This window comes from Lycorma delicatula, chromosome 9 (assembly GCF_047948215.1).
Source record: "Lycorma delicatula isolate Av1 chromosome 9, ASM4794821v1, whole genome shotgun sequence".
Taxonomy (NCBI): domain Eukaryota; kingdom Metazoa; phylum Arthropoda; class Insecta; order Hemiptera; family Fulgoridae; genus Lycorma; species Lycorma delicatula.
The window spans coordinates 10,911,788-10,927,712 of NC_134463.1; the positions used below are offsets into that span (position 1 = coordinate 10,911,788).

At 28.1% G+C, this 15,925-nt stretch overlaps 1 protein-coding gene across 2 annotated transcripts in view; it reads left to right on the forward strand.

The window, feature by feature from the left end:
* The window catches only part of LOC142330605 (uncharacterized), a 178,386-nt gene that overhangs the window by 135,640 nt on the left and 26,821 nt on the right, over positions 1-15,925 (forward strand). For both annotated transcript variants that reach the window (XM_075376005.1, XM_075376006.1), the window contains exons 14-19: positions 63-349; positions 2,580-2,753; positions 4,716-4,892; positions 7,677-7,880; positions 11,190-11,444; positions 13,832-14,004. In XM_075376005.1, the coding sequence (XP_075232120.1) occupies positions 63-349; positions 2,580-2,753; positions 4,716-4,892; positions 7,677-7,880; positions 11,190-11,444; positions 13,832-14,004 (1,270 nt within the window). The remainder of the gene's footprint in view (positions 1-62; positions 350-2,579; positions 2,754-4,715; positions 4,893-7,676; positions 7,881-11,189; positions 11,445-13,831; positions 14,005-15,925) is intronic.

Genomic DNA, 15,925 nt, shown 5'->3' on the forward strand with positions numbered 1-15,925 from the left:
TTACTATTATTTACTAGGTAAAGTAATTTAATACCTTAATTAATTTTAATTTAAAATTTAAGCCTTGCAGCTAAGAGACGTCGACGACAGTTAACTGATAATGGCGATAATGTAATATCATTTGGACCAGATATTACTGGAAAAGAATTTTTATCAGAATTAGATGTCTCTGGATTTATACCAAATATAGAAACACCACCCTCTGAAGCATGTCGTGAAGAACAAGGTCCTTGTAATCCTAGATCACCATATCGAACATTTTCTGGCCATTGCAATAATTTGGAACGCCCACATCTTGGAAAATGTTTAACTACATTTGCTCGTCTTTTACCATCTGTTTATGAAAATAGTGAGTATTTAAATATAATTGACATTTTAAAAAATCAAATCTTAATTAGTGATAGCTGTACTTCTAAAACATTTTTCTAAAATTTCCCCAAAAAAATTCAACATGATTTTTGTTAAGACTATTTTAGAGGCTAATAGTATTCATTGAATAATTAGTTTTTATTTCATAATATGTGTTCATATTTTAAATAAATTACCAGTCATTCCATAGAAAAGCTTTTAGACTGGTTAACAAACATTGTTTCTACCTGGAAAGAAATAAAACAAATTATTTTTGTCATGGTTTCAGTTGATTTAGTTTCAAGAAACTTTATTAACATAATTTTTAATCACCAGAAAAATACTTAGCCTTACCATATTCATGTTTTCTTACTATTTAGCCTCCAGAACCACCGTAAGATATTACTTCAGAAGATGAATGAGGATGATGTGTATGAATGTAAATGAAGTGTAGACTTGTACAGTCTCAGGTCAACCATTCCTGAGATATGTGGTTAATTGAAATCCAACCACCAAAGAACACCGGTATCCACAATCTAGTATTCAAATCCACATAAAAGTAAATGCCTTTACTAGGATTTGAACCTTAGAACTCTTGACTTTGAAATCAGCTGATTTGTTATGATGAGTTCACCACTAGACCAACACAGTGGGTTTCATATTCACGCTAGTGGATGATTATTAATTAATTATAAATTTAATAGTTTTATTGCAAATTTTTTTTTACTAAATACAAAAAATTAAAATAAGATCAGGTCACTGAAATTTGTGCAGGAAGGTTTGAATGCAGACATTTTTCTCACTTGTTTATATCTTTGCCAATGAAGGGTAATAACTCACTGTAATGTAACACTAAGGGTTTTCTTATTTCCCAGTCTGATTCCTGTTAACCTGCACAACTTAATTTCACTACTTAAATTTGTATCGATACATTAAAGATAAAATTTTATTTTTTGACGCTTCTTTAATCTTAGTAAATTTTATACTCTTGTGAAATATGAGAAAAAATGTAAAAAGTAACTTATTGATAATATTATTTCTGATTGTATTTAAAATATTTAAATGTATTCTCTAAAGTATTGAGCATTCCCAGCATTTTATTCATAAAAAAAATTATAAAATGTTGGTGTAAAAATGCAAAGGATGAATGAACAAATAAGAAGAGATTACTTGAAAAAAAGCAGTGTGCTTTTATTAGATGTTAACATTAGAAAGCTCAAATCAGTGTGTTTCTAAATGTATAACATAAAAAATAAATTTCTAAATGACATAAATAAATAAAAAAATCCACCTTACGAGCAAATAAAAATATAAAATCTCAAGATCATTCGGTTCTTAAACCTATCAGAAGGAAATTAAAAATATTTCAATATAAAATCAAGATTAAAATAAAATAACAGTCATTACTGTACGGATGTTATCAATATACTAAATTAAAATGTAAAACCTACTCTGGTGGAGTAAAATGAAATTAACAGAAACCACGTTATAAGGATTAATAATGTTTTAATTATTTATATACATTATCTCTTTATGTTTACATTTAAGACATGTTTAATTAATTTATCCTCTTTAAAAAATGTTTGTTCATTAATAAGTTTTTTAATAATTATTTTTTTTAATTTATTTTATTAGATCATAGCAGAAACCATTTTAAGAAATTTATATATAATAAAATTTTTTAAATATTTGTCTGGAGTGTAGTGTTTCACGGTAGTAAAATGTAGACAGAAAGACAAATATCGACTAAATATAGATACTTTTGAAATGTGTCATGCTATATGTTGAAAATTAAATGGATCAGTAAAATATAAAGATAAATAGACTTGAGATGAATAGGAGAGGAGAGAAATTTTGGTAGAATTTTGTAAAAATGAACTAGGTTGGTGGGAGGTTATGTATTAAGATAACCAAGTTAAGTTAATTTGATAATAGTGGAATGTGCTAAAGGTAAAGAGCATGAAATTAGACAGAGATTGGATTATAAGACAGATATGGAGGATGTAGGATGTAGTAAATATGTTGAGCTTATAAGATTAGCACAGAACAGAAATGAATAAATATTATCATCAAATTGATCAAGTGACTGATTACTCAAAAGAAAAAAAAATTATATACAATACTTATTTTAATTAATATTTTTATTTTAATTTATTGTTACGTGTAGAGTGCAAAATTAAATATGTGTTAGAATATAATTACAGTAATAAAATATTTTAATATTTTTACAGGAGTTTCAAGTCCAAGAGTTACATCAGTAACAGGAGTACCATTACCTTCCCCAAGATTGGTATCGCAGATGATTCATGCTGATATTAGTAATCTTCATGGTCGTTATACTTTAATGTTGATGCAGTTTGCTCAGTTTGTTGACCACGATATAACATTTACTCCAGTACATAGAGGTATGATATTAAAATATTTTTTTTAGTGAATTTCTAAAGAATTTGTAGAATTTGCCCTGGTTAGATTTTCTAAGGGATATCAGAGAGAGGGGGACTAAAACTTCTTTTCTTTACATTTTGAAGTCTCCTGAACACCATTCTGCAGCGTTTGATGAAACTTGAATGATGTAAACATAGTAAAAATAGAACCCTCTTGATTTTCAAGTGAATTGATTAAGAACTGGAGTTAGAGGCAAAAAACTGAGTTTTTGGGCACGTTTTCAAGGTTTTCATATTGTAATGTAAAGGATGATATGTTAGAAAGCCAAAATTAGATTTTTGCGAGCACCACCAGGTTTAAGCTGGTTTCCTAATGGTCCCAAACATCAAGTTTATAGCCCAAATCAGATTTTTATAAGCACTGCCAGGTATGATCTAGTTTCGCTGTAATACTTTAGTTTCACAATAATCCAAAATGTAATCTGGTATGAAGGAAAAAGGTCAGTGTCTAAAAAAAACAGTTTTGAAGTTTTAATCGTTTTGAGTCTCTTTTTAGGTCAGTTTGAACCTTTTCTTCTTATGATGAGTGTGGCTCCAAAACCACATAAAATATGGGTAACTGTATCAAAGTGGGTTGTTGTTAGCAACTGGCAGTTTAAGCAATTGATACAGTTACAACTCTATAATTATGTTAAAAGGAGAAAGAAATAAAAACACAAATATACAAGTGTAATGTATATTTTGGAACAATACATAGACCTCACAGTATTATAAAAGAACATGTGATACTAACATAACATGAAATGCAAATAAAACATCAAAAGCAATATTATTTTCAAGAAGTCTCCTGACACATTACAGCAATACAACATCCTTTCTTTTTTAACTAAAATCGGAAATCCGTTCTACTGACACACTTATACAACTGAACTTTTTATATTTTGTAATGTTTATATTCTCCTGCAGATTTTCTTGATTCTTCCAGCCAAATTGGAGGGATCCTGTTTTGACATTATATAATATTTATTTATTGATCTCAATTAATTTATTATTATTGTTAATTTTATAATTTTTTTTCATAAAATGCATGTCATTATCAAAGGTTCTACTACCTGAAATGTTTCATGTTTTTTTTAACAAACTGAAAAATGATTACATTTTTAAATAAAAAAATGTTAGGTTTAGCTGCTTCATAAAAAATTCACTTAAAAATCTGAAAGGTTGACTCATATCGAAACTTTTATGCAGAAATGAGAATATGTTATTCATTTTTTAATTTTTCAATCATCATCAGTTATATTATGTTGTTGACCTTCATCTTATAATGAAAGCATCCCTGCCTTTTATTGGAAAATTCTGGTTTAAATGCTGTTAGAATTCACATTTTTCAAATGCAACAAAATCAATTTCTCATTGTTATAACAAAGAATGCATCTGTAATTTGGCTCCTGCATATAGTTACTAAGAGAATATAAATAAATGAATGATTGAGTTATTTTACCCATCAATAATCAGTTGGTTTGTTTGAAATTGACTGAAAGAGTAATTTTAATAAGCACTATTTAAACTATAAAAATGAAAATAGTTCCAAAAATTCCTCAAAACTTTCAAAGAAATTATTATAATTAGCTAAATATCAGAAACATTAAAAAAATTATAATTCAGTTAATCTTTCTTACAAATACAGCTTTTCCACAGCATGAACAAAATTTAATTATATATGTACCTGAACTTAAAAAAAAAATGGTCCTTAGACTTAAGTATTTAGAACTTAATGCCATCATTTTATTTTCTTATGGGAATTTGTTATTTTGTTACAAAATATTTCTTATAATCTTTATTATTCAATGTTCTAGCCTATTAACCTGTTTAGTTATTTATTGCTTTTATTCTTTTGTACCAAAAACTGTAGCTATTGTAGTATTTACACAATTCCTTTTATTGAACAAATTTTAATATTCACTGTTGGAATTTTTTTTGTAGGTTTCTTTGCATCAATTCCAGATTGCAGATCTTGTGATTCTCCTTTAACAGTTCATCCAGAATGTATGCCAATTCAGATTCCTCCTGGTGATCCATTTCTTCCACAAATAAATTCTACATCAGGACAACGTCTCTGTTTACCATTTATGAGATCTTTACCTGGTCAACAGCGACTAGGTAAGATTTACAGTTGGTTCTTGTTATATTTTAACATATAGTATGATTTAACATATAACAGGTTTGTTATTTTTATAATAAACTTTATCTGCTAGATCATAAGTGTCAGTTATTTTTGATATACAGAAATATAGTTTTTCTTAAATGTTTAGAAAAAATTCAGGCCAAAAAAATGTAAAATTTGTAATTTAGTTTTTACAGAAAGATGGAATGATTTAATAAATAAATAATCTAATTTTCTTGCATATATAACATTTTAACCTAAGCACAATGAACTTATGGTTAAGTTCTGAGTGATCGAAGTCTCCAGATTTGTAATGCAGCATTCTTGATTCAGAACCCTCTTACACAGCTACATCTCTTGTTTTCTTGTTTAATCTAAAGAGTCTACATACATCCTAACCTGCATTGAGAAAAACACTCGCCTGTGACAATCCCAATCACCACACCTCCCCACTGTTCATAGCCTTATTGGGCTTTACTGGAGTTTCTCTTTGACCCTCTAAACTTGATAACACATCACAGTCATCAATTTGGCCTCTGTCAGGATGCCACCAATGCAAATGTGTCGCAGACATTTCCATCAGTATATTTACACAACTTACTATCGCCTTCATATGGCCTCTTCCAACCACAACCACCTTCCTTTCTTTTTTGTTCAGCCTCCACAATCACCTTGGGTGATATATATGAATGTAAACAAAGTGTAGTCTTGTACAGTTTCAGGTCGACTATTCCTGAGATGTGTGGTTACTTGAAATCCAACCACCAAAGAACACCAGTATCCCCAATCTAGGTAACCCCAACCACAATCAACTGCCATAATTTACAACCCTCAACTATCAAATTAACTGATTCACAAAAGCGCTATACCTGCACCTTTCTCTAACACCAAAGGTTTTACACAAAATTGCTTTCTAAATCTAACTTCAGTTAGACTATGCACTCAGATAATTACTTGATTCAGTCTTTAAACATCAAAAATACTACCCTCATACCATAAAACAAGTATTGATCGCAACAACAACCGTTTTGATCTACAATTCAGTTTACTCAAAGTCCTCTTGATTTACTTAATCTAGAAACAAATTCACAAATTTAAAAATCTCTAATGAAAACATACCTTGAGTCTACATCCAGCTTTATACATCCATGAATCACAAGGCTAGTATGGTGTTGATTGGAGCTCAAAAGTGAAATGGTGGGCATGGACAACATCAAGAAGCGATTTCTATTAAAATATTATTGGTTTTGCTAGATCTTCTGCTAAGTAAGGTCAGTTCTAATCATCAGTGGCGCTCCAGCTTTTTACATTAATCAAACAGTATCTTTTAAGTAATTTAAAACTAAGTTTAAGTTTGTTTATTGCCTCAGCAGTCAATATAAAAAATAGATAGAACAACAAACAAGTTTTTCCAGTTTTAACTTTCCATTAGTAATAGTGCTTGAAATATTAGAATTACATTTCTTCTTTTTATCTGTATCTAATTATTAATATAACCTACCAGATTAATTAGTGATCAGTATGTTCCATTATTACCCCTAAAAAATAATAATAAAATAAATTCAGATTATATCATAAATGAAATTATGGTACACTTCAGTCATTAGATTTATTGTGTAACTACGAAATGGGAAACAAAATTCCCAGGTTAGTCTACAGGATACCCACCGGGTTGGTCTAGTGGTGAACGCGTCTTCCCAAATCAGCTGATTTGGAAGCCGAGAGTTCCAGCGTTCAAGTCCTAGTAAAGCCAGTTATTTTTACATGGATTTGAATGTAGATCGTGGATACCGGTGTTCTTTGGTGGTTGGGTTTCAATTAACCACACATCTCAGGATTGGTCAAACTGAGAATGTACAAGACTACACTTCATTTACACTCGTACATATCATCCTCTGAAGTATTATCTAAACGGTAGTTACCGGAGGCTAAACAGGAAAAAGAAAGGAAAGGTTAGTCTACAGGAGAGCCCTCTCATCTGATATCATAAAAGGATACACCAGTTCTATCGATGTTATTGTTAGCATAGTTCTAGTAGTATGATCTACATTCAAGAAATACAAAATATGGAAGAAGGCATCAAAAATAAGGGGAAGGAGTGGATAATGAGAAAGGATGATATTCTTGGAGAGGCACTGTTTCAGGACTTTCTTAGTACATCTGTCACCCATTCTGTCCACAACCTCATGGGAGTTCAGGAAATTTGTATCTGAATTGGGAACTGCATATTGCTAATCAAGATTTTCCATTGATCTTTTAAATAAATGCTGCAAAAAAACTTATTTTCCTCCAGAAACTAAAGCTATTTGAAAAAATATAGAGAATAACTTCATCCTTCTCCTGATTTGTGTGAAATGTGGAATTAACCATTTGACTGACTATAAACCATTCAGTCTGTCTCCACAGAATTATGAATAAAAAGAAAAAAAGTTTTTCCAACCAGCTCTGGGGAAAAATACATCATACTGCAATATTTACTGGATTTATATACCTTTTTCTGAAACCATGCTGATTTTTAAACACCTGGTCTCAGGTTTAATTGCTATCAAGGGTCTGGTGTTTTTTCATGTGCACTCATATTCATAACATAAAAATATAATTGTAAGCATATCAAAGGTTGTAATGGTAAATAACAGTTCATTCTTCAGGGTCTACAAAATTATTTTTTTTTGTTTTCTTAGTGGTTACAGTTTAAAAATCATTAATATGTGTAGTATTAATAATAAAAATCTGATAATCTTCTTGAAGAATGGATAATCAAGAGATAATTCATTTGTTAGGTCCTAGAGAACAGATAAATCAGAATTCAGCTTTTTTGGATGGTTCTCAAATTTATGGTGATACTGCTTGTCTTGCAAAAGAGTTAAGAGGTTATGGTGGACGACTTAATGTTACTATCAGTCGATTAAATGCTAAAGATCTTTTACCTCAATCTCCTTCACATCCAGAATGCAGAGCACCGTCAGGATATTGTTTCATTGCAGGTATATTTTATTTATTGTTTTCTTGTGTATGGAATTCTTCTACTGTAGAATTCACTAAATAATTAATCATAATTTATGCATCTATTATTAATATATGCATCTACTCTTATGCATCTATACAAAATATGGTGTAATATATTTCTATGTATCTATAATACTTTATGCATCTCTTCTTATTGGTTTATTACGTACGTACGTATGCTGTCATTAGAAGCAGTACTGCACCATGGGTAGAAGGTTCCCTGTGGAAGAAGTTTTTTGCACCCCCCCCCCCAAAAAAAATGTTTTTGTGAAATAGTTATTTAAAATTTTTCCTGGGTTTGTTGTTTTAATAAATTAAATCTTTCCATGACTGAAGTTATTGTTGTGTCTAAAATAGTGAAGAAAGATTTATTTAAAAATTTTGTTCATGGTCAACAATGAATCGGCATTGTCGGATATTTTATAATTAAAAGATTCTGTTTTTGTTCTTTAGCATATATCTGAAAAAATATGATCAACATCAAGATCACTGGCTACTTACTGTGAAGAGTTTATAATATTGTTTTTAAACAATCTGATCTGTCTGGAAAGTATTTTAATTGTTGTAAAACATGATTAAGATTTTCTATAATTTTTCCAATTACAGATGTTGGATTTTACATAATTTTGCTGACAACATTTACTAGGCTTAACATTTTGTACCAAACATTAACTGAGCAAAAATATTTAAAGGAACAAATTTTTGAAATTAACTTGTCTGCTTGAACTTGGGAATCAATATCTTTGATACAGTCTTCCATGTTTCAGAAAGAATTCGGTAAATTTCTGTGATTTTACATTTAAGTGTTTTATTTCTTCTACTTTGCTCTCCCACCTGGTAATAGAATGAGGTTTTGAGTTTAAAGCATGTAAATGTTTTTTTTTTAAGTTATGAAAAATAATTATATAATTCTTGTATTACTCTAAAAAAATTTACAGTTTTACTTGATATTTTAACACTGTCATTAACTACCAAATTTAATGTATGAGCACCACAAGGAATAAAAAAGTCTTTGAATTGATTTCAAGGATTTTTTGGTGTAGTCCATTATGTATGCCTTGCATATTGGTACTGTTGTAGTAAGATTGCTCATGTAAATCAGAAGATTTAATGTTTAATAATTTCAAAAAATTGTAGTAAAATCAAATAATCCCTGATCAATTGTATCATCTACAGTACAAGTTGAGAACCCAAAAAGTGTTCATGAACTTCTGATAAATTTTTATTTTTATTTTGGGTGACAAGTATAACATCAGTGGATAATTGATCTGTGTGACTTATATCCGGCGTAGTATCAGAATCAATGAAAAAATTTTTGCCTCTGACCATTTCTAAAAATTTTTCTTTAATGTCTCAGAAATTATATATTTGTATTTTATCATTTAAATAATGAGAATGTTCTTTTTTTGTAATTTTTGATGCGACGAAGTGTTTTTCCGTTACAGAATTGAATTTAGCCAAAGTTTTTAGAGCTTGAAAAAATTTCAGTTATAATTTTCAAAACGTTTTTTAGCAGAACCTCTGAAAGCTAAACACTGTTTTGTGTAAATTAATTGCTCAATAATAATAGATTGCCAGTATTTTTTGCAGTTTTGTATAGTAATTTTTGTGTTAATTAATGGTACATTTCTTAATCATTTGAAGTTCACTATATTTTGAACAATTCTTAATATGCGTGCAACAGGTCTCATGTACTTTCAGTATATAACTTAAATGTTGTCAATCCTTGCAACCACTTTCATTAGTGAGTTAGGAATTCTGAATACCAAATATTTTACAATAATAACAGAAAATCAAATTGTCTGATTTCAGATATGAAATCACAAAATGATTACGTAGTTTCATGATAAACTATATAATAATTTATCTGTTAATAATTTAATTTACCTGGAAAAATATATTCAATAATATTTAATTTTTAATCAATTGAAATTCCTGTGTTCTGGTAGCAAGTGACAACTTAACTTTTTCATTGTAATAAATTTTTTCTGTCTTTCTGCAGTGTTTTGAGGTATATCAATATAAATAAAACAAATAAATGTTTCACAAATTTTTTCTTAGCCGTAATAATTCAATTTTTTTAAGTGTTTTTAAGCATTTTTGTTTTTAAAATATTTTAAATATAGCCTTTCTGAATTTAAATTCATGTTCTATAAAATCTTGTAATGTATTATCCAGCAAGTAGAATAGTTTTTAACCTTTATTTTGCATTAGAGCTAATTTTTGTTTAAGATGAACTTTCTGTCTGAAAGGTTAACTTTTTTTTAAGTGAACAGATTTTTAATATAAAACCAACATGGGATTCTTTATTTTACAGCCAAAACTTTGGTTCATTTTTCAGTCATTAAAATCTTCGGTCTATTAATGCTAAAATATTGGTGTACTTTTTACTCTACTTTGGATGCAAGCTTAATCTAATGAGTCAATCAAGATTACATTTTAAATTTTAATTCTAGTTGTACAAATTTCATTCATGTAAATATAGCACTTTATACTCCAATATTGAGGCCAGTAAAGGATGAAAATTTTGATTGGCCATAACATAAAAAAGCTTTTCTAGACAAAAGTTCATGTGAACTTTTTTTTTTATTTTAATTAGAGGAATACTTTGTAAATTTTAGCAAGAACATCTGTCATTTTTTTTTTTATACATAAACTGTTTGTTGTATTTTTTTTTTACATATGATTAAATTTAATATAAATTTGCCGTAATGTTTTTTTGCTTCCCTCATAGTGCCTCAACCTACATATTGTGTCATCACTGGGCTGCAGTTAGGTGTTACAGTTCCTATGAGGAAAAAAGTGTTATGGTTGTGGCATAATCTAAAATGATGCTATAATTAAAAATGTTGTAGGTGACCTGACATCATATGAAGTTACTTCTGAAACTGTCATACCCATTCTAAAGATAATTAGTATATCTTAGTATGATTACTTAGAAAACATAATGTTGCACATCAGCATGCCATGTTCTCTGAGTTGCATATGCTTTATTCCTTAAGTGATGCAGTCATTTTATTTGCTACAGGGGCTAACTGTACAATGAAAATCATTATTTTCAGAGAAATCAGTTCTCTGATTAGTGTCTCTTGTAGCTCAGATACATTAGAAATGTTACAGTCATAAGAAAGGTTGAGATGTATAGTCACATAAAGACACATTGTCTCTATTTAGTAGGAGAAAATTAAATAAAAATATTATAAAAAGGAAAATTAATCTTGAATTAAATTAATTTGTATCGTTAATAAGTAAAATTTTTTGTAATATATGTTTTTGTTTAATTTTAGGGGATGGTCGTGCAAGTGAACAGCCAGCTTTGACTTCACTTCATACATTGTACATGCGTGAACATAATAAATTAGTATCTGGATTAAGAGAAGTGAACCCGCATTGGGGTGATGAGCGATTATTTCAGACCGCAAGGAAAATTAACATTGCCATCTATCAGCACGCACTTTATAATGAATTTTTACCTAGAATACTTGGATGGAATGCTGTTAATCTATATGGACTTAAATTAAGTAATCAAGGATATTATAAAGGTTTGTATTAAAAAAAGAATGTAGCTTATAATTTTTTTTGTATAAAAAACCATCTTATCTGTTTTATAATTAAAACTTCATTTGAAATATTAATATTTTATAATAATGAAATTTGTAAAATCAAGGAACGTTGTACAATTTATAATTGAATGCGAAAACAGATTTCTTCCTGTTTCAGCCAACTGTGGACCACAATTTTAACACTTTTAATAACGTACCTCTCCTTTTTTTTGTCAATACTTTTTAAGTCTTTCTCTTAGGCCTTTTTCTGAATTCTTCTGTTATCTTCTTTTTTTTGTTTTGGAGTGTCCCTTCAAAGCAGTTCTTGTTTTTTCAATTTTTTTTTTAATTTCATCTATTAATTTCTAATTTTGTAAGACCAGAATTTCTATTTTACATTTATTTATTCATTTAATATACCTGATTACAGTTATATATACATGCTAAGCAATGGTTGTAGTTGACAACATGAGTTACAAGTGACTCCCAAAAATGTAATAAAAAATAATGTATGCAATAGATTAATTTACTTCTTTTAATACGTTGTTTCATATGAGTAATGGAAAGTTACAGTATGTCTGAATAAAATAGATTGATTATCTTTTAACTGTTGCCACAGCTAATTAAATCAATGAACAACTATACTAAAAACAGACCATATCATATTGGATTTACCTACTCAGTTAAATATTTCTGTTCTTGGATTACTAATCAAAAAATTTATTTTACATTTATATTATTTTTATTATCTGTTATTAACCTATATCCTCATGATGAAATTTGAATATATAAAAGTCAAAACAAATCTACTTTCATGTGTTATATCGTCCTTTGGCTAAGCTACAGTACAGCATTTCTAATATTCCTCTTATTAATGAAAAAATGGATTTTCTCTAATGTACATTTAATCCAAAGCCTGATCAGGACTCAAAGTTACACGTTCTACATGAAAGACAGAAATCCTTTCATTCTGCTGTGGAAGTTAAAATTTTCTTTATAACTTGAAATTATACCAAAGTAAAATATTCTATTAACTTTAAAAATATATATATATAAAAACCTTAAGGTTTAAAAAAATTAAAACGTTAAACCTTGTTAATGTTTTTATGAAAAACATAAACAGTACAATATGTCTCTTTTATGAAAAAATTGTAATTCTTCATAATGTAAAATGTAATTTTATGAATTTACCATTTGCAGAACAAATATTTATTTGTGATATCCTAACTCGTATATCAACATGATAAAAAATAGTTTAAACTTTTATAAGATAATAAATGAATCACGACTTACTTTTTTGAAATATTTAGAAATTTGCTTTTAACCTTTTGTGAAACTATATTTCCAAGCTGATTTTCCTGTATTACGTAACATTTTGTGATATTTTAAGAAGAAATGTAATTCTGAAACAAGCTGATTGTCAGCACTACTGGTTGTATCCTTACTGAAGAAAAACCATTCATTCTGTTGTATTCAGTATCTATTTAAGTGTATAAAGGGAGTTACAAGAGAGAAAAATATAAAAAGTGATATTATACAAAGTGGTAATGGATAAAACGATAATTTCTTGGCAAATTAATATGTACACACATCATCAAATAGTAAGTAATTTTAAAAAAAATATGTATGTGTGCAATTTATTAGGATATTCAAAAAAATATAATTTAAAATTTTATGTTTTCTTATAAATGTTAGACCTTTTATATACAGAATTGGGTGAGAGATGGAGTGTAGTAAATAGTTACTTGTTTGAATGGTTGTCTGTATAAGTGGATATTTAAGCAATCAAAATTATACTTCTATAAAAAAAAATATATAAATGTTGGAAGGTAAAATTACTTTTTTTTAAAATAGCTATTAAAAAAAAACAAACAAAGAAAACAGAACCATTTTTATTTTAAAATTAGTTCGTGTAGTACAGGTTTATAAATATTTTTAAATTTTCTATCAAGTTTTTATATAATTTCAGATCAAACGATTATTAGTAAATTTTAGTTTATGTGCACCTAATAATCATGAAATAAAATAATTTTTTTTTTAGTATTCTGTCAAAAATTGATGTCAGGAACTGATCAGTTCAGCGAGATGAAATTCAAAAGATTATTAAAGAGCGTAATGAAGATTTCTTTGGAATACTGTTATTGATATCTTGAAATATGTTTATTATATTACATTATTTTTTTCTTTATTAAATACATTCTTAAATTTATTACTGTAAATTTTATATGGCTGTAAATACAGGTACATCTCGGTTACATTAATATTAAGCTACTCCATTAAGCAATTAATTCAGTAAACAAATTGTTAACTTTTGCCTAGACCAATAATAATTGTTTTGAATTTTTACAGATTTACAATTAATTTTTTTTTTTTTTTTTGTATTTTAGGTTATTCTAGTTCTTGTAATCCAAATGTAGTGACAGAATTTTCTTCGGCAGCATTCCGCATTGGACATAGTTTATTAAGACCTCATCTTCCACGTATGTCTCCATCATATACGACAATTGATCCACCTGTACTTCTTAGAGATGTATTTTTTAACCCAGATATTGTTTACCAAGTATGTAAATCAATTTTAAGCATTATGTGATTATTTATACATATAATTTATAGTTGTATTGGATTTAACTATTAGTATTAAGGTTTTAACCATTTTAATTCTGTTTGAATTTGTTTAATAGTATTATTTGAAATATAATACCTTTCTTGGGGATTTGGCTAAATTTTTTATAGTTCGCTTGATATTTCCACGTGCCAAAAAATCCCATTATTTTTCTACTGTAAAAATATTTTATCTTAAAAGGGTTCTTTTTTAGGAAGTTTGAGCCAATTTTGAGTGGTAATTTATTACTTAGAGGTAAGTTACTTTTTTCTGTCATGTAAACTTTTCCAAAAAAGAATCATAACATTCAACAGATCAGTAATTTTCCACTCAAGGACCAAGGAAAAAAATATTTCGCTTATAAGTAAAAAAAATTAGTTCACGTTGATAATACTGGTTAATACCTATATAGTATTTCAGTTAGATTTTGTTTGTTTGATTGAAATATGCTATTTATTGTTTTGTAAAAAAAAGTGCAATGTGTCGTGTGGGTAGCAGAATTTAATTTATTATTTATCCTAAATTTATAAATAATTATTATTCAGCATAAAATAATGGTCATACTCAATAGCCTTGGTATTACAAAAATAACAATACTCCCTCTCTAAGAGTTAGTTAATTTGAAGCTTGGTATTCCTAAGTACTATGTACATAATGTTATGCAGAAGAGATTGTGATTGCACACGTAAAAATTTTGACAAAGATAAAAAATTAAATATCATCTCAAATATTAGGTTAGTTTTTGACTGTGATGAAAATGTCTTTAAACTTGTTACTTTTAAAGGTGAAGGAAATCTTTTTGTTGTGGTTTCATAAATTGGCACATCTAGCAAATTTGGGGTTCAGAGCAACCAAATGAGATAGTTTAATTTGTCTGATAATTTGTCTTTAATAAATTCAAATCTGGTGGTATGGACACAAAAACATTTATACCTTTTGCTTTCTTGCAAACTAATGACAGATATAATCAGGTTGTAAACCAGAATGATGGAGTACTACCATATTTAACCTTAAGATTAGAAATATTTCAACAAAAGATTTCCTAATTAGAAGAGTAATAAACTGTTTCCACATCTACGTGATGTCCAGATCTGTAGCCATTGGTTTGATTCCTCGGGTTATATAAAGTTAAATTGTTTATACTATGAGAGTTTGTGATTCGACCGTTTGCATGATGGGATAATGGAAACTATGATCGTGCTAGAAACGATTCAGTAAACAGAAAGAGAATATTGTATTGATATCTTCCATGCTGAAAAAGATGCCTGTACAGAAACTTAATTATAGACTTATTAAAATTTTACAGTCTTTGAGTATTTTTTTAAAAAAGTATCCTAGAACTATCAAATAAATAATCTACAAGAGTTGTGATACTTTTTGAGAAGTCCTTTATTGAACATGAGTTGTCAACAGAAAATGATTGCAAACTAGTAATATGCTACCCATCTTGAGTAAACACATACCCCCTGAGTGTTTGTTGGCAAATGGATTGTTGGAAAATTTTTTAATTTATTGAAAAGAATGAAAAAAAGAATGGAAACTTACAGTTCCTTATTCTTCCTTATTATAATCATATATTACTACAATAAGTTGATAATGGTTAGTTTTAATGTTAGATTTGTAAATACAAATTACAATCCACTTTAAATGGGTATCCAAATCAAGTTCTAGGTATAAAAGAGGTTTTGTATATTAAAACATGTGTCATCACTTACTATAGCTACTGTAATACATGGATATAGCTGTTTTCATATTTTCATAGTGTTTTGATATGAGTATTAAAATTAAAAATCTTTTAAATTAAAATTATAGTTCAGTTTACATTGGAAAGCAAGATTTCATTTTGTGTATAATTTATCATTTAACATTATGAACATAT